Source organism: Uranotaenia lowii, chromosome 1 (assembly GCF_029784155.1).
Source record: "Uranotaenia lowii strain MFRU-FL chromosome 1, ASM2978415v1, whole genome shotgun sequence".
Taxonomy (NCBI): domain Eukaryota; kingdom Metazoa; phylum Arthropoda; class Insecta; order Diptera; family Culicidae; genus Uranotaenia; species Uranotaenia lowii.
Window position 1 is genome coordinate 214,110,353 of NC_073691.1, and position 19,446 is coordinate 214,129,798.

Genomic DNA, 19,446 nt, shown 5'->3' on the forward strand with positions numbered 1-19,446 from the left:
AGTGATAATGAGTTTGCAGAAAAGGCACTCTGGTCGTTTTTCGTACCGGAATATTATCTGGAAAAATTAATGTTTCTAGCTTTGGTATACTTATGACCTATACTAGAGGGACGAAGTATCGTTTTTCAATCTGAGAGCTCATCCCCTCATCATCAATGGTTCTCTAGCTTTCGGCAGTAGTTAGTGCGTTGAGGCGAACCAAATTGCTACAAGATTGCGAACCCTGACTGGGACCCCCATTAGTGGAAGTCATTTAAAGTTCCGTTATGATGGCGCCTCGAGTGAGGTTATTTTTATGGACCTGATCCCCACGAGATTCACAACCAGTTCGTACTTACAGCATGAATATAATTTTCCGTCACCTAAGAACCAAGTTGTTTAATTATACTTCGGTAAATATGTGTGTTTGAAGACCAGGTAACTTTTCTAATTTTTTTTTTAAATTCGTACTTTTGTAAAACAGAGGAGTGCCCACTTCTCCGTGGGTGCTCGTTCTGCCCTTATTTCCCTTGCCTTTTTATGGTAAAATTTTAAATGTGTTGAGTAATTCTTTAATATGATAGCTAACAGACCGTCCGCAGGAATTCTGCTTGGATTTTAAGATTATTTCATAATGCTTTCAGCAAGCTTACTTAAAACTGTTTATCCACCGGCCTAAGAGAAAGCATCTCGCACATCATTCAGGCGCTCCAGGTTATTTAACTTAGTAGAGCAAATATGCTTCAGCAACAAAAAGTAGACAACAGCAACATTGCAAATAAGCAAGTCCTTCGATGCCACCAAAGAGCGCCTCCACCGCTTAAAATGGCGGAAAAAGGAATAAAAACTGTAAGCAAACTCATTCAACTTTTTTTTCTGTTGTCCTTCCACAATCTTCACGCAGATGAAGTAGAGAGTGTAAAAATTAAAATTATCCGCCCTCTGGGCAGTCAACTGGCAGACTCCGGCTGGCTAGCAGACTGACTGACTGACTGACTGACAACTGTCCCCCATCCAGTGTAGGTCTTTGGAAGTCAGTGGATAATTTTGTGTGCTTTTTTGTTCTTAGGTAAAGAACAAAGCGCAAGACAGCTTAAAAAGTTGACTGTCGACAAATAAAACAGTTTCAAATTATTAAATTACTATTTGGAATCGTGGGCGGGAGAAGGTTTTGGGAAAATGTTGAGACCAATCTTGATTGATACATTATGATTTAATTTCTACATACATAAGACTGAGTTGATTTGGGGTCATTTTTGAATTTCTCAAACCCAGGATTCTGAAAATCTTTCACTTGGTTTTGAATCAAAACTCCTCCATGATTTTACTGAATTTTTAAGTAACGTTTATTCAGTAAATTTAAACTTTTTGGTTGGTATGGTATGATTTTTCAATCAACATCATTTTTGTTTCTTCTGTGAGTTTTGTTCCAATTTATAAATTCTATTGAGGAAATTTTCCGCTGAACAACTTTGTCCAAAACCGTAACTTAGTATCTTATTAGGCAAAAAAGTTGAAACAATAAATTAAACAACAAAAACAATAAATTCAATTGACATCACTGCTGATGCTTCGCGAAGTATTGCATGAAAAGTAGCCATGCTATTGCTTGCTAGGCACCCAGCAGTGATGTCAGTTGAATTTATTGTTTAGAAACGCCAAAAGACATGTCCCCATCGGACACCTAATATTTTTTTCGTTCGATAAGATACGAAGTAACGATCTTGGGCAAAGTTGTTCAGGAAACAAAGTTGTTTTCTTCAGAGAATGTATAAATAGGCACAAAAACCATACGCTGGCTCGGTTTCACAGAGGAAACAAAAATGATGTTGATTTTTCAGTTCAAAATATTAAATTTTTCCATACAAAGTCAAAAGTTCAAATTTACTCATGTAAACTTCACTCAAAATTTCTGAAAAAAGTCATTGATGAGTTTCAAACCAAGACAAAGTTTTTCAGACCCCAAGATTTGAAAAATTCAAAAAGGACCCCAAATCGACTCAGTCTATTTACTGTAAATTGCAGTTATTGATCTGATTTATAATTCTAAATCACGACTTATGCTGTTATCATATCTTACCTTATGAAGTGGTAAAACCCGAGTCGCAGGAAGCATCAAAGATTTTTTTTTATTTGACTTTCACCTAGGGTGATTTGCCAATTGTTGCACAGCTATGCACATGATTTTGTCATTATGCCGTATTTTAGTTTTTTCAATCGAATTCACTCGATTTTTGTCCATTGCCCTCATACAGTATTTGTCAACACGATCCAAAAGTTCAAGGGTTCGAAAAAATGACATAAAAATTAAAAAAAATCATTTAAAACAGCTTGTCTGTGCCCAATAGTTGCACAGGAGAATTTTATGTCGTGCCTAATGTTGTCCGATTTTTTCCAATGGTTGCACCTTTTTAAAACCTTCTTAAGATTCAGCCACCATGTGGTCAAAGAGGTTGATATTTGTTACGGAAGCGTATTATGAGAACTTTTAGTTCAAATGCAATCGGATTTGGAGACGGCCCCCTTTGAGTGGGGTCTTCCATATAAACCGGCACAATGGGAAAATTCGGACCAAAAATATAAATTAAAAACACGAAGCCGCCGGTTTGAGAGTCTGGAATAGCATTAATCACACGTGAAATTTTCTCAGAAACTCAAATTTGTCACTAAATTTAACCGGAGTCATCTTAGTTGAGTGTTGTTTGACCTTATTTTTTTATTGGAATTCCATAGAATGAACTAATTAGTTTCAAAATCTAATTTAAAGCGTTTTCTTACAGGTGGTAAGATAAAAGGACGCGATCTATTTTGCCCCCCCTTTACTCCTATGAAGAAGATGTGATTTTATTAAACAATTACTTCAGGACTCACTTGTAAGTCGATCGATTTTTACAGATTAATAATCAATTAGAAGCTTAAAAATGGACTCAAGCTCGTCCAAAGTTTTTGATTTTTTTACTGATTTATGCTCAAATTGTACAATTTTGTATAACAATTTGTCTTTTCAAAAAGTGACCTAAAAGTGGTAAACCTTTTTAATGAAAATGACATTATTTGTAATGAATGTCACCTCTGTAGCATTTGATCAATCTTCTAGAAACATTCACATCACATTGAAATGTTTCCCAACAATTCTTCGGCTGAAAAACTGTTTTGATCAAATTATTTTTCAGTTATGACTTTTTATTTTTCCAGAAAATATGGGCCAAATAAAGCTTCACTCAGACGTCTCCGGTCTAACTCGACGGTAGATTTTAATTTCTGAGAAAATTGCACATAAGATAGGTAGTATTTTGGTCTTCCAACCTCCGACTTGATTTTTTTTTTGAGATTTAGGGTCTAAGTTTACAATACAATACAATACAATACAATACAATACAATACAATACAATACAATACAATACAATACAATACAATACAATACAATACAATACAATACAATACAATACAATACAATACAATACAATACAATACAATACAATACAATACAATACAATACAATACAATACAATACAATACAATACAATACAATACAATACAATACAATACAATACAATACAATACAATACAATACAATACAATACAATACAATACAATACAATACAATACAATACAATACAATACAATACAATACAATACAATACAATACAATACAATACAATACAATACAATACAATACAACAAGTCACCCACTCAAAAAGTGTCCAACATAGATAGGCCACAACATCAAGAGGAAATATCGTTTCGGCTCTGAATTACGGCTATAGGTTGAAAAATTAACTCCAAATTGGTTTTTTGACCTTTAAATTTAGACGTATTTTGTGCCGCCCACTGTGGACGACGAACGTGTTAAGATTTGTCGTCTGGAAATTTTAGAAACAGTGATTTTTCAGAACAACCTTTTGATTCTTGGTATAAAATGTTGAGATAATGGTCGGGACAATGGATTTCAAAATAAATCTGATAAAAAAGGTAAAGCAGTTTAAGTGACTTTGACACTTTTCAGACATAGATAATTGCCCGACTTTCATACAAACATATGTTTTTCATCGAGGTTGATGCCATGATTATAAAATGTTTGAAATATTCACGTTGGAAACACATTTGCTATAATTTGCTGTGCTCCTTGATGTTGGCCCTTATGAGTTGGTCCTTCTGTGGGTGGAAATGCGTTTTTTCTGACAATCCAAAACAATGCAGTTTAAATTGAATCAATTGATAAATTGTTATTTTTTAATTACTTTACTGGAAACTACATGTTTCGGGTTATCATGTACCATCATCTCGGGTAATTGACCTTGGATATAGCGCTTTTACTCACTCTTGAAAATAAATATTGCAGACACAGAGAAAAAATTAGAAGCATCTCAAAATCCTTCGATGCTCTTCCAAAATTTTATGCAGAGTAATTGTAAAAGCACACATCCATGACTGACACAGCATCTGAAAAATTCCAATGTGTTGTCATAAATATGAACCATTGCGGAAATATCATTCAATAACTTACCGACAATTGAACTCTATAGCTTAGAAAACTTTGGTAAATTTCGCAAACTTCAAACCTGGAACATAATTTTTAATACGAGCACATAAACAAACTGTCAGGTTCCAAAGCACAAATTAATTGGATAAATCTTCTTATTTTACGACGATTTCTGACGTGATTCTTATGCGCATCTAACTTTTTATTTACACCCAAAAAAGTTTCCGACATTGTACTTCTTAAGTTGAAAAAGTAGGTTGAAAAAGAAAAAAAAAACTTATCTACACTCCCCGCAAATTGAGGGGGTGCAACTCACGTCTCTTCATGAATTAATAAAGGGCATTTCCGAATTTTCAGATTCTTAAGGAAAAACTCCCGGATCAGTAAATGAATGAGAAGGATAATGGAACGAACTCCCCATTTGTTGAAGTAGCAAGTGTATTCCCTCTTGTAGCGCATCATTCAAAGAAGTCACCTGCCGGAGTTGGACGGAATCAACAGAGAATCCGATCGCGCACAAACAATCAAACATGAAATTATTGATCACCAAGCATTATCCACTTATACAAGAAAAAAATCACAATTTTACAATAAGAAACTACTTAAACTTCAAAAATTTAATTTCCACCGCGACGGAGCGAAAAAAAACACGTGCGATACCAACAAACCATCGCCTACTTGTCTCATATGTTTTTCAACGAGTTTGATAATCTCAAAACTTAAATTTTAAAATTTGACAGCTGGCAAACGGTAGAAGGGCATAGCTCGTGAGTTGTCCGATATAAGAGTGTGCAGACGTTTTGTATGCCGAACAGTTAAAAGATACCTGGAGACTGGAAGTGCCAAAAACGGTATGGTGGGCGCCGATCTACTGTGGTGACACCTGCCATGGCGAAGATCGTCAAGAAGCGGCTTAAGAGAAATCCTCATCGTAGTGCCACTAAATTGGCAACATATGGGGTCGAAGTCTCCGTCGGATCCTGAAAGATAAACTTCAGACCAAGCCCTACAAGATCCAAAAGGTTCAAGACCTTACGGTGAAGCAGAAACAAGAACGGGTAAAAAAAGCAAAGGCGCTGCTGAAGAGGCCCCGGAAGAAAGGTTGAAGAATATCGTGTTTACCGACGAGAAACCCTTCACCGTACAGCAGTTCGTGAATAAGCAGAACGACAGAGTTTGGTTGCCAGACATATCACGAAGCCATGCCGACTCGATGACGGCCACCCGGTGACAGAAATCAGCATCGGTGATGGTTTGGGCCGGAATCACCCGTGATGGCCGGATGAAGGAGTGAAGATCAACTAAAATACATATCGGGAACAAATTCTAAAGAATGTCATCGAACCGTGGGCACGTCGACATTTTGGTTTCAGGGATTGGGTTTTCCAACAGGACTCGGCGACGGCTCACAAAGCGAAGAAAACCCAACTTTGGATTGCGCAACATTTTCCAGCGTTCATTTCGAGCTTCGAGCGGCCGGCGAGTTCGCCAGACCTGAACTCTATGGACTTCACTGTTTGGAGTATGTTTGAGGCCAAAGTCTGCTACCCGAAGGTGTGGAGGTCCTGAAGCGACATCTCGTGGCAGCCTGGGATGAAATACCACAAGAACACATGCGGGTCTCATACGATGCGTTCCTCGACCGACTGCGGCGAGTGCTTAAACTCAAGGGCGAACAAGTCGAACTTTATCAGTTAATTTTGAATAAGTAATTTGTTTTCAAGAGAAACTGAATGAATTTGAAATAAAAAATTGTTGTTTTGATCAATTTATATGTTTATTTCAATATAGCACTTTAATTGCCGGACCCTGTAAATTTGAAATTTCCGTACTAATCTTGCATCGGACGTATTTACAACAATGGGACAGGAGGAGATTGAGCGGACCAACTGTTGTACGATCCTATGTTTTCTCTCATTATAAATGTATCGTAATTTTTTTTTCAAAATTCTGGTTTTGAAATTGTCCAACAAACGTTTCGTTAAGAAAACCGATACAATAAACATGATCTAGTATTATTTATGGGAAAAATGGTAAAACAGCTAAAATATTTACAATTTAAGCCATTCAGTGCACTTTGGGTCAGGGGACAACGATTGGCAAATTACAGTATTCCTAACCTTTTACGGAATTTTCATTTGCTTGAGATCCCGAACGTTAGTTATCATATTAAAATTAACTCTTATTGCATTTTGTGACTTCCCAACCTTCCTTACATTGTCAGGTAGTTATGCGTGCATATGTAAAGAATGTATGGATTCGTTCAGGCGACAGTTTTGTTCCTTTTTGTGAAGCCGCTCTGTTCCCCTGAACGCGCGTGAAAGTTCCCAAGTAATAACATTATAAAGTGGTGAAACTTCTCGAATGAATAAAGCATAAACGAAGATTGTATTCAAGCCCAGAAAGTTATCACATTTCAATTCCATCATATCCCAGGTTCACATTTCTACTTTTCCACTGCAAACACAAAGGAACAACTCCGACGACGACGACGACCATGATGTGACGATGATGGCTAAAAAGTTGCAATTTTTTCAACTAGATTTTCCTTTTTTCTCTTTCTCTTTTCACCACGCACTCCACTTGTTTTCTCTCGTTTGGTCCCTCTTCAGGAAGCTGAAAAAGAAGCAGGAAAAGTTCTGCAAACAACTCTACAAAAGATTAAATCTATTAAATTTCCCCGAATGTCAGAACTTGCTCGGCATCCCGGCGTATCATCGGCTGTACGAGAAGGCATCTTCGTCAGGAGGACCAGGCGTTCTAGGACCGGGATCAGGACCAGGCGGAAGTTCCATCGGAGGCGGAAGTGGAGGGACGGACTTTGATAATCTGTACGCCGAGTATGGTAGTTGGTTCGCGAGCAATAACTACACCTTCCTGGAGTGGAACAACAACAATGGCAGCCCGGGAACGGCCAACGGATCATCGCTGCTGGATGGATTGAACGGCACGGGGGGCTTGTTCCTGGACGGAGCCAGCGGATTGGGCCCAGTGCTTCCGCCGTTCGAGCTGTGGCAAACCATCCTGATAGCGATATGTTTGGCAATTTGCATAATACTCACCGTTGGCGGAAACATTCTGGTGCTGTTGGCATTCATCGTAGACCGGAGCATCCGGCAGCCGAGTAACTACTTCATTGCATCGCTCGCTGCCACCGATATGCTAATAGGTAAGTGAGCGCACCGCTCCCATCCACTCATTCTTTTTTGTGTTCTGACTGAGTGGCGTGGCCCCCGGGAAGTATTTTTTGTGGGAACCGGATAGGTTTTGAGGAAAAAATTGATTCTTCTACCACCGAAAATATTCCAAAATTGTTTCCATCTGCTAGTCGATATCTTTTGGTGAAATTTGCACCAAGCATGAGAGAGAAAAAGATCAGTCACAAAGTTTCCGCCATGTTTTGAGAAAAAAAAATGACAAAAATGACAAAAATGACAAAAATGACAAAAATGACAAAAATGACAAAAATGACAAAAATGACAAAAATGACAAAAATGACAAAAATGACAAAAATGACAAAAATTACAAAAATGACAAAAATGACAAAAATGACAAAAATAGCAAATATGACAAAAATGACAAAAATGACAAAAATGACAAAAATGACAAAAATGACAAAAATGACAAAAATGACAAAAATGACAAAAATGACAAAAATGACAAAAATGACAAAAATGACAAAAATGACAAAAATGACAAAAATGACAAAAATGACAAAAATGACAAAAATGACAAAAATGACAAACATGACAAAAATGACAAACATGACAAAAATGACAAAAATGACAAAAATGACAAAAATGACAAAAATGACAAAAATGACAAAAATGACAAAAATGGAAAAAATGACAAAAATGACAAAAATGACAAAAATGACAAAAATGACAAAAATGACAAACATGACAAAAATGACAAAAATGACAAAAATGACAAAAATGACAAAAATGACAAAAATGACAAAAATGACAAAAATGACAAAAATGACAAAAATGACAAAAATGACAAAAATGACAAAAATGACAAAAATGACAAAAATGACAAAAATGACAAAAATGACAAAAATGACAAAAATGAAAAAAATGACAAAAATGACAAAAATGACAAAAATGACAAAAATGACAAAAATGACAAAAATGACAAAAATGACAAAAATGACAAAAATGACAAAAATGACAAAAATGACAAAAATGACAAAAATGACAAAAATGACAAAAATGACAAAAATGACAAAAATGACAAAAATGACAAAAATGACAAAAATGACAAAAATGACAAAAATGACAAAAATGACAAAAATGACAAAAATGACAAAAATGACAAAAATGACAAAAATGACAAAAATGACAAAAATGACAAAAATGACAAAAATGACAAAAATGACAAAAATGACAAAAATGACAAAAATGACAAAAATGACAAAAATGACAAAAATGACAAAAATGACAAAAATGACAAAAATGACAAAAATGACAAAAATGACAAAAATGACAAAAATGACAAAAATGACAAAAAAGACAAAAAAGACTAAAAAGACAAAAAAGACAAAAATGACAAAAATGACGAAAATGACAAAAATGACAAAAATGACAAAAATGACAAAAATGACAAAAATGACAAAAATGACAAAAATGACAAAAATGACAAAAATGACAAAAATGACAAAAATGACAAAAATGACAAAAATGACAAAAATGACAAAAATGACAAAAATGACAAAAATGACAAAAATGACAAAAATGACAAAAATGACAAAAATGACAAAAATGACAAAAATGACAAAAATGACAAAAATGTCAAAAATGACAAAAATGACAAAAATGACAAAAATGGCAAAAATGACAATAATGACAAAAATGACAAAAATGACAAAAATGACAAAAATGACAAAAATGACAAAAATGACAAAAATGACAAAAATGACAAAAATGACAAAAATGACAAAAATGACAAAAATGACAAAAATGACAAAAATGACTGTTGAGGCCAATCCTCCGAAAGTTCACTGGTCCGGTTAAACTACGGAAGTTTCCCTTGCGTTCGATATTCGGACGGTTAAAAATACACGGCTCTTGAACGATTCGGTGATAAAGTCACGGGGAACAATTTATTCTTAACTCTAACACTCAACGATAAGACAATAGACCGCAGTGGACTGTATAATTATCAAAAAACAATACGACCGACTGACCCGGGTGACTAATTGGTTCTAACCCTTTCGCTATTACATGGCTATCGGCAGCTCGCAGTTGTCGATCCAAACCGATTAGCTCTCGGTCAATTTTCTTCCTATATGGTACACACGCACTGCTTGCCGTGATCAAGCAGATGCGTGTGGCAGATATAAAGCAATAATGTTGCTGGTGGCCGACGTGATTCCTTAATCAATTGCGTTGTGCGCGCACTGTCGTTTTGGCGCGAACATACCGCCCGCCTTGAGTTCACTCAAAACTCAAACAACGGTAACGGTGTCCAGGATTATCTACTCAATCCACATCTACGTTTTTCCGCCTTGGGGAGACGAAACCGATTCGTCTTGGTGAACCATGGCTGCTATGCTGTAAGTTGATTTTGGTGACATATGTTTTCTTGTGATGAGGCCCCCAAGACTTTGACGAAACAGCTTCGTCAAAACCGTAGTGTGCCCCTCACGGGGGCTGAAGTGACTTAGGTTTCGAGTAGTCGAACAGCGACACGATGATACAAGTTCGTTCGTACAAATCATAAGGAATCTAGCAACAGATGATTCACGTGGTGACCAGAATCCGTGGAACCCTGTGTATAAGAATAATACGGCAATTTCTCCATGCTACTTGTGGTTAGGGAAAACGTAACTTTAATGTTGCCCCCTGGCATTAACGGCTAACAGCCGCTGCTAGCCAATTGCGCCCCTACTGGGGGCATACTTATCTTGTGAAGAAATTCCTCTGGCCTGGCTTGATTGGAATGGGTTGCTAAACGATTGAGGTGGTGCAAATCCTACATAACAATCCTGGACGTATTTGGTATATGGTGCGATGCATGAACCCTGGCGGAGAAAAACTACTGTAGGTTCCGCGATCAAACAAAAAGAGAAGTACATAACTTAGCAAGTGGCCCCCTGGCAGAAACGGCCAAAGCGCCGCTATAGCCAACAGTGCCCCTCATGGGGGCGAAAAATACTTTGTTTACTAGGTACACGAACAAACGATTGAGCATAACGTCGGCCTTCACATTTCGACAATCCTGGACTTCAGATGAATGGTGCTTTGTACGACCCTGGCGGAAGAAAAACACTGTATGTTCCGCAAACAAACAAGATGGGTTGAACGTAACTTAGCAGTTGGCCCCCTGGCAAAACGGTCAAGTGTGCCGCCAGTGCCAACAGTGCCCCTCATGGGGGCGAAAAATACTTTGTTTATACAGCTGTCCAGGACGACATAAGGTGTTTTAATAGTGTTTCGAAGATTTTAAACTGCATATCTCGGGTACTGCGAAGAGGAGTAGGTAGGTGTTTCGTTGGTCATTTCAAAGGTGTTGTATAATCCTTGGCCTTCGCACGCAACCATATCCTACAATCCATCGGGGAACCAACGGTCTGTCACGGTGTCTCTGAGAGAAAACTTTGTTTTTCGAAAATTAGCATCGCTAATTTTTGCACCATTCGAAAGATGGGACTTTCCCCTTTCATTTGAGCCCAAATATCAAATGATCCACCGGGGGGTCTAGAACATTTTATTTTTTTGAAGATTTTTTAACCATTTTAACGGTTTTTTCAAAGACAAAATCATACTAATCACTGTGAAAACGCTCGTCTTACCTTTAGCGCAAATCCAATATCATATTATGTCAATAACATGATTTAATAGGAAATTTCCCTGGCTATAATTTTGTAGAAGATATCAAAGTGATACAAATTTATAGAAAAGAGTTGGAATGCAACAAACAGAGTGATTATTATTTCATTTGAAAAATCTAATAAAGTTTCTCACCACTGATTGAACTGAAAAAGTAACAGAAAAAGTATCCAACGAGCTTAGTTATTGATTGTAGAGTGTATAAACGTTCAAAACGGTTCATTTACATCAAAAAATCAATCTTTTACATAAAATTGATCAGGATTATCTGAAGTTATGAGCATTTGTAGGGTTTTATTCTGGAGAAAATGTTTCCCGCCTTTCTTGAAAATTTATGAACAAACATTTGGGACTAGGAAACAAATAAGATTTACTTTTACATTCAAGCCCAAATTTTAAAAGATGCATCTGGATTTCAAAATCAAACATCTTTGTAGAAAATCTTTCATCCTTTTTCATGATTTCTGAAGGTATTCCTACTTTTCACTTTTGATTGATTGTAAAACCTTAGGCACGGGTATCTTAAGCATGATAAAGTGTCATATATAAAATAAAATAAAAACTTCAACCTATTGTTCATGTTTCATTGCATGTGTTTTTGGAGGCACTCGTGTATGTAAAAATGTGGTCGAATTTAAGTTTTCAAGCAAAAATTCCTGATTGTTCATTTTTGTCAAAAGTACTCGACAGAACCTTCTGGTTTTTATTGATGATTTTTCGATAAAAAGGAAAAAGAAGATTACAAAATGAACTCAACATCAACTTTGTTTTCAACAATTTTAAGAGGTTGATTTGATGTAATACTATTATCTGAAAATATTCTCTCAATTCACATTCAGTTGTCAGATCTGAAGTCCTCAGATTTTTTTGCCAATTTTCCACTTCGATTCTACTTCTTAGATAAAATAAAAAAATATGTGTATTTATCTGATATTAAATGCAACACTGCAAGTCTTGGTCTGTATTCCGATTAATCACCCTACAAACATCGTGTCATGAACAGTATTTAAAGCAGTGGCTTGAAATGCTCAAAATAATTTTTCTACATATATTTTCTCAGATAAGGCACATATTTAAAATGAAACATTGCTCAATGTATGAAATGAGTAACAAAATGTTCAATTCAAGCAGGTGCCATCTTTTTTTTTTACGGCCGGAACAAATTTTAAAGCAATCTTTTGTCATTTGGAGTTGAAACATCAGTGGAGAAAGGGGGAGGTGGTTGGGGGATTTAAAATAAAAATTAATTCAAATTCAATACATTGGAAAAAATTGAACCAAAGCTGGCTTGCAACAAACTTGTATACAATGTTTGTACATTGCACAAAATCCAACAACCGAGAGAATTAAGATCAAACATTTGAAAAAAAAATCCTAAACAACAGGTGATATTACTCCAATCTTCTAAAGTTTGGCTTTTGCTCTTTCAACAGTTTGAATTTTCGAAGAATGTATAAAATTTGTGTTTAAATACCTTAAACTTTGTTTTTTCCGACTTCGGGATTTTTAAAAAATCGGAGTGACAAAAAAAAAGATTTGATATTTGTTCCGCAATAATAAAACCCCAAAAATGCTCATAAGTTCAGCTAATCCTGATCAATTTTATGTTAAAGATTGAATTTGTAATGTAAATAAACCGTTTTGAACATTCATACACTCTACAATCAATAACTTAGCTCGTTGGATACTTTTTCTGGTCTTAGTTCAATCAGTGGTGAGAAGCTTTATTAGATTTTTCAAATAAAATAATAATCACTCTGTTTGTTGCATTCCAACTCTTTTCTATAAATTTGTATCACTTTGAAATCTTCTACAAAATTGTAGCCAGGGAAATTTCCTATTAAATCATGTTATTGACATATGATGTTGGATTTACGCTAAAGGTAAGACGAGCGTTATCACAGTGATTAGTAAAATTTTGTCTTTGAAAAAACCGTTAAAATGGTTAAAATATCTACAAAAAAATAAAATGTTCTAGACCCCCCGGTGGATCATTTTAAATTTGAGCTCAAATGAAAGAGGGAAGTCCCATCTTTCGAATGGTGCACAAATTAGCGATGCTAATTTTCGATAAATAAAATCGTTCCATCAGAGACACCGTGTCTGTAGATTCGCTGCAGTCTGTCTCTGAATTTTAGCCAATACAATTTGTATGCATGTTTACATGATCCGTCACAAGAATACTTTATATTCCAAAGCTCTAGGAGGAGCATATTTACAAAGACGATTACAGAGCTTGCGAGAACTTCAACATCGAACAAACAGACAGCAGTCAGACAGAAAAATATAAGCGCAAATCTCCAACATGGTGGTATTAATCAAGGTAAATCATTAGCTATTTTTCCAGTAGGTGTCATAGCACTACAAGATACAATTGGTGTTTCCGGTAGCTCTCCTGCGACGATCCATCCAAGATGAGTGTTTTGTAGCATTAGGCCGGCATCATCAATCTTCATCTGGTTCGGTAACAACACATCGTAAAACAAAGACACTCCTATCACAATATCAACAGGGCTCGATTGGTTGAAATCAGGATCTGCAAGACTGATAGACGGCGGCAGTTTCCAGGTACTGACATTGACGCTACTTTGGGGCAAATCCAACGTGATTTGCGGTAGCACATAGAATTTTCTCTCAGCGGTAGTAAACGGGGATGTACAAGACAAAACACGAGCCAGGACCGACTCTTTCGAAACATTCGTACAACCTCCAACACCTCTCACGGGAAGACTTTCTTGAAAACGTACGAAGTTCAGCTTTTTCGATAAATCCTCGGTCATTAAACAGATTTGGGACCCATTGTCCAATAATGCACGAGCTGAGACAGTGTTTCCGTTGCTATCGGCCAGCTTGACAACGGCTGTCGATAGAATAGCAGTATGGGTGTTCTGTTGTGTACTAAGTAGTGTAGTAGTGTGGTGACTAACAGTGGGCGTGTTTGTGGGAGGTGGCTGATGTGTAGATTGGGAGTTAATTGGTTCAAGTTGGTAGTTATCCGTCCGGGACTGATCGTGTTGCGTATAAGGTTCACTTCTTGTTTGACTATTCGCGCGTTGAGGTCTTCGAGTGGTTTGAGAGAAGCTTGGGATATTTGACCGGCTATTTTGATACGGAGTATATGGATGCAGATGGTAGTGATGGTGTTGTCCACACTTCGAACAGGAACTACGCGAACAATCTGCCACAAAATGATCGGATTCTAAGCAATTGAAACAGAGTCCCAACCTTCGGACTAAAACTCTACGGTCGATCACTCTCATCTTATTGAAACTCGAGCAGTGTTCTGCCATGTGTGGTCCTTTTCTGCAGATAGGGCAAAGGCTCGGCACAGACATCATGCTGTGGCTGATGGGTACCCTCGAATTCCACTGATTTTCAAATATATTCCGACTGGCCGTTGACTGGAGAATCGAACACAGGTTTTCTAGGAACTCTGCCATAGCTTCGAAGGAAGGCACGTCTTTAGAAGCGTGATGAGTTTCCCAGAGACGGTACGTTTCTGTGTCCAACTTCTGTGATAACATGAACGCCAGCAGCGTGCTCCAATCGCTCGTTCTCTGGCCCAATTTCTCTAACTGCTGAAGGTTAGTTTTGAAAGTCGTTAACAGTGCATTCAATCCTTCAAAACTTTCAATTTGCATAGCAGGTGCTGCAAGCAGCGCCTTCATGTGCTCCTGGGCTATCAACTTGTGGTTTTCGTACTTCGATTCCAAGACGCTCCAGGCAAGGTTGTAATTGATCGCTGATACCTGAATTTGGTTGATCTGGAGAAGCGCATCATCTCTCAACGACGAACGGAGGTAATTGAACTTGTCCATTTGATTCAGTAGCGCATTATCATGTATCAGGGATCTGAAATTATCACGGAAATTTATCCAATCTGAAAGATTTCCTGAGAAAGTTGGCAGCGTCAATTCAGGGTACTTTGTGTGAGATGGCAAAACAGAGTCTGAAACGGCGATTCTATGTGAGGGCTGAGCAGGGATGAACTCCATCTTTAACATCAGCTGTTGTTTTAAGGAAAAGTACCTATTCACGAACTCCTTGAACACCTTCGCATTTTCCTTTCTTCTGGTTTCCTTCTTGATCGCACGTGCCTCGTCATCGGCATCTTCATTTTCCAAATCAATATCTTCACAGAGCGTGTCAATTTGAACCCGTAATTCACAAAACGTGTTGTAAGCCTCGTCCAGTTTGGCTAATCGTGGTGGGAGTGAACCTTGATCCTGAACAGCTTCGTACTCTTCCAGAAAATCGTCCAAACTTTCTCGCAGGTTCCATAGAATTCGTTCTCTCTTTATAAGACGTCGGAGATCGTCCGCCATTTTGTATCACAAACACTTGTTAGTAACACTGATTTCAAAATAACTCCCGAGACCTCAAACGTCAACAATTTTGATTTGACAGAAGGAAACAATTTTCTGATCACTTGATCAGTTTAAGTCAAACATAAACTTGCTACTTTTTGGCTTACCGGATAATGAATTCTAAACACTCCACAATCTAACAAATCATACAAAATTTTGGTACTATTTTGCCAATCAATCAATGCTATGCAACATGCTGCAAAACGATCAACAAAGCATTCGGAATCCTCGCGTTCAAGCCACCTCAACCACTCAAAATTATGATTCGCACACACACAAACTATCTACTAGTACTTATCTTATCGCAGCCTCAAATCCTTGGTTGATGTCGAACCCTTCATTTAATCAGCACGAACGACGTATATTCCAGCACCAGGGGATCCATTCCGTTGCAGTGATGCTGATCAATATTTCACTTCTTCGGGAACTTGGCCGCGCAATTCCCAGACAGCACAATTCAAAAAACTTGCACAATACAATTATCCGAACAATTTTCAATAAAAAGTTACACTTTTTCGGGCACAAGTATTATATTTTGGAAAACAGCTTCTCAACAACAACTTTCATGTGCCGAATAAACTCCCAAATACATCACTTTTTACCCGGGGCGACTTTAATTTGTTTCACTCGCTCAGGGGGATAGTAGAGTTACTCAGGTGAACCACAAACTTTTTGGCTTTAATTTGCCTCTGATTGATCACTTAAAACCCGCCAAGGCTCCCAAGATACACAAAATCACTGGAAACCGGTTAACCCAAGCCCGCGGAATCCAAATTGGATCAACCCAAGCCACCCGGTAACGAAGAAACCCGTGTTAAATATGGCAAACCCAGACTAAGCCGGCCAACACACAAAGGGTTCACAAATAGAACGCGCATAAACTCCACGGGGTTATCCGGTCGCTAAGGACCAAATGTTGAGGCCAATCCTCCGAAAGTTCACTGGTCCGGTTAAACTACGGAAGTTTCCCTTGCGTTCGATATTCGGACGGTTAAAAATACACGGCTCTTGAACGATTCGGTGATAAAGTCACGGGGAACAATTTATTCTTAACTCTAACACTCAACGATAAGACAATAGACCGCAGTGGACTGTATAATTATCAAAAAACAATACGACCGACTGACCCGGGTGACTAATTGGTTCTAACCCTTTCGCTATTACATGGCTATCGGCAGCTCGCAGTTGTCGATCCAAACCGATTAGCTCTCGGTCAATTTTCTTCCTATATGGTACACACGCACTGCTTGCCGTGATCAAGCAGATGCGTGTGGCAGATATAAAGCAATAATGTTGCTGGTGGCCGACGTGATTCCTTAATCAATTGCGTTGTGCGCGCACTGTCGTTTTGGCGCGAACAATGACAAAAATGACAAAAATGACAAAAATGACAAAAATGACAAAAATGACAAAAATGACAAAAATGACAAAAATGACAAAAATGACAAAAATGACAAAAATGACAAAAATGACAAAAATGACAAAAATGACAAAAATGACAAAAATGACAAAAATGTCAAAAATGACAAAAATGACAAAAATGACAAAAATGGCAAAAATGACAAAAATGACAAAAATGACAAAAATGACAAAAATGACAAAAATGACAAAAATGACAAAAATGACAAAAATGACAAAAATGACAAAAATGACAAAAATGACAAAAATGACAAAAATGACAAAAATGACAAAAATGACAAAAATGACAAAAATGACAAAAATGACAAAAATGACAAAAATGACAAAAATGACAAAAAATACAAAAAAGACTAAAAAGACAAAAAAGACAAAAATGACAAAAATGACAAAAATGACGAAAATGACAAAAATGACAAAAATGACAAAAATGACAAAAATGACAAAAATGACAAAAATGACAAAAATGACAAAAATGACAAAAATGACAAAAATGACAAAAATGACAAAAATGACAAAAATGACAAAAATGACAAAAATGACAAAAATGACAAAAATGACAAAAATGACAAAAATGACAAAAATGACAAAAATGACAAAAATGACAAAAATGACAAAAATGACAAAAATGACAAAAATGACAAAAATGACAAAAATGACAAAAATGACAAAAATGACAAAAATGACAATAATGACAAAAATGACAAAAATGACAAAAATGACAAAAATGACAAAAATGACAAAAATGACAAAAATGACAAAAATGACAAAAATGACAAAAATGACAAAAATGACAAAAATAACAAAAATGACAAAAATGACAAAAATGACAAAAATGACAAAAATGACAAAAATGACAAAAATGACAAAAATGACAAAAATGACAAAAATGACAAAAATGACAAAAATGACAAAAATGACAAAAATGACAAAAATGACAAAAATGACAAAAATGACAAAAATGACAAAAATGACAAAAATGACAAAAATGACAAAAATGACAAAAATGACAAAAATGACAAAAATGACAAAAATGACAAAAATGACAAAAATGACAAAAATGACAAAAATGACAAAAATGACAAAAATGACAAAAATGACAAAAATGACAAAAATGACAAAAATGACAAAAATGACAAAAATGACAAAAATGACAAAAATGACAAAAATGACAAAAATGACAAAAATGACAAAAATGACAAAAATGACAAAAATGACAAAAATGACAAAAATGACAAAAATGACAAAAATGACAAAAATGACAAAAATGACAAAAATGACAAAAATGACAAAAATGACAAAAATGACAAAAATGACAAAAATGACAAAAATGACAAAAATGACAAAAATGACAAAAATGACAAAAATGACAAAAATGACAAAAATGACAAAAATGACAAAAATGACAAAAATGACAAAAATGACAAAAAATGACAAAAATGACAAAAATGACAAAAATGACAAAAATGACAAAAATGACAAAAATGACAAAAATGACAAAAATGACAAAAATGACAAAAATGACAAAAATGACAAAAATGACAAAAATGACAAAAATGACAAAAATGACAAAAATGACAAAAATGACAAAAATGACAAAAATGACAAAAATGACAAAAATGACAAAAATGACAAAAATGACAAAAATGACAAAAATGACAAAAATGACAAAAATGACAAAAATGACAAAAATGACAAAAATGACAAAAATGACAAAAATGACAAAAATGACAAAAATGACAAAAATGACAAAAATGACAAAAATGACAAAAATGACAAAAATGACAAAAAAGACAAAAAAGACAAAAAAGACAAAAAAGACAAAAAAGGCAAAAATGACAAAAATGACAAATATAACAAAAATGACAAAAACAACCTTCATCCGATTCTGTAGAAAAAATTCATACTAGATAGGTTCCAGTTGCTCTAAAATTCTCTAGTCCGAAAAAAAATCACATAAGCAAGGTTTCATTTGGTTCAAAATATTCAAGTCTGAACATGCGTCGAGGCTTAAATCAGCCATTTTCCGTTGCGTGTGGTAGCTCAACAGGATTCCTCGGAAAAATTCCACATAAAATAGGTCTGTTCTAGTTCAAAATTTTGCAGTCCAAACCATTGTTTTTCTGGATTGTTTACAAAATAAAGCGGAATTAGGGGTTAAAAAGTGACTATATTTCCATTCGTGAGCTCGTGCAGCATCTGAAACTATTTCCAATCGATTTTCTGGACGTGCTTTCTTGTTTAGTTTTCTAAAGCAAAAAGAATTCCACACAAGTTTATTGAACTACTTTTTCATAGATTATGGTCTTTATAGGGATTACGTCTTATTTCAGAACATCAAATATACATTCACAACCGCATCAACTCC

General features: G+C 35.9%; 1 protein-coding gene across 1 annotated transcript in view; it reads left to right on the forward strand.

Annotated features, from left to right (window-relative positions):
- The window catches only part of LOC129747245 (dopamine receptor 2), a 361,371-nt gene that overhangs the window by 334,469 nt on the left and 7,456 nt on the right, over positions 1-19,446 (forward strand). Inside the window, exon 3 of the mRNA XM_055741356.1 lies at positions 7,075-7,631. Within this exon, the coding sequence (XP_055597331.1) occupies positions 7,075-7,631 (557 nt within the window). The remainder of the gene's footprint in view (positions 1-7,074; positions 7,632-19,446) is intronic.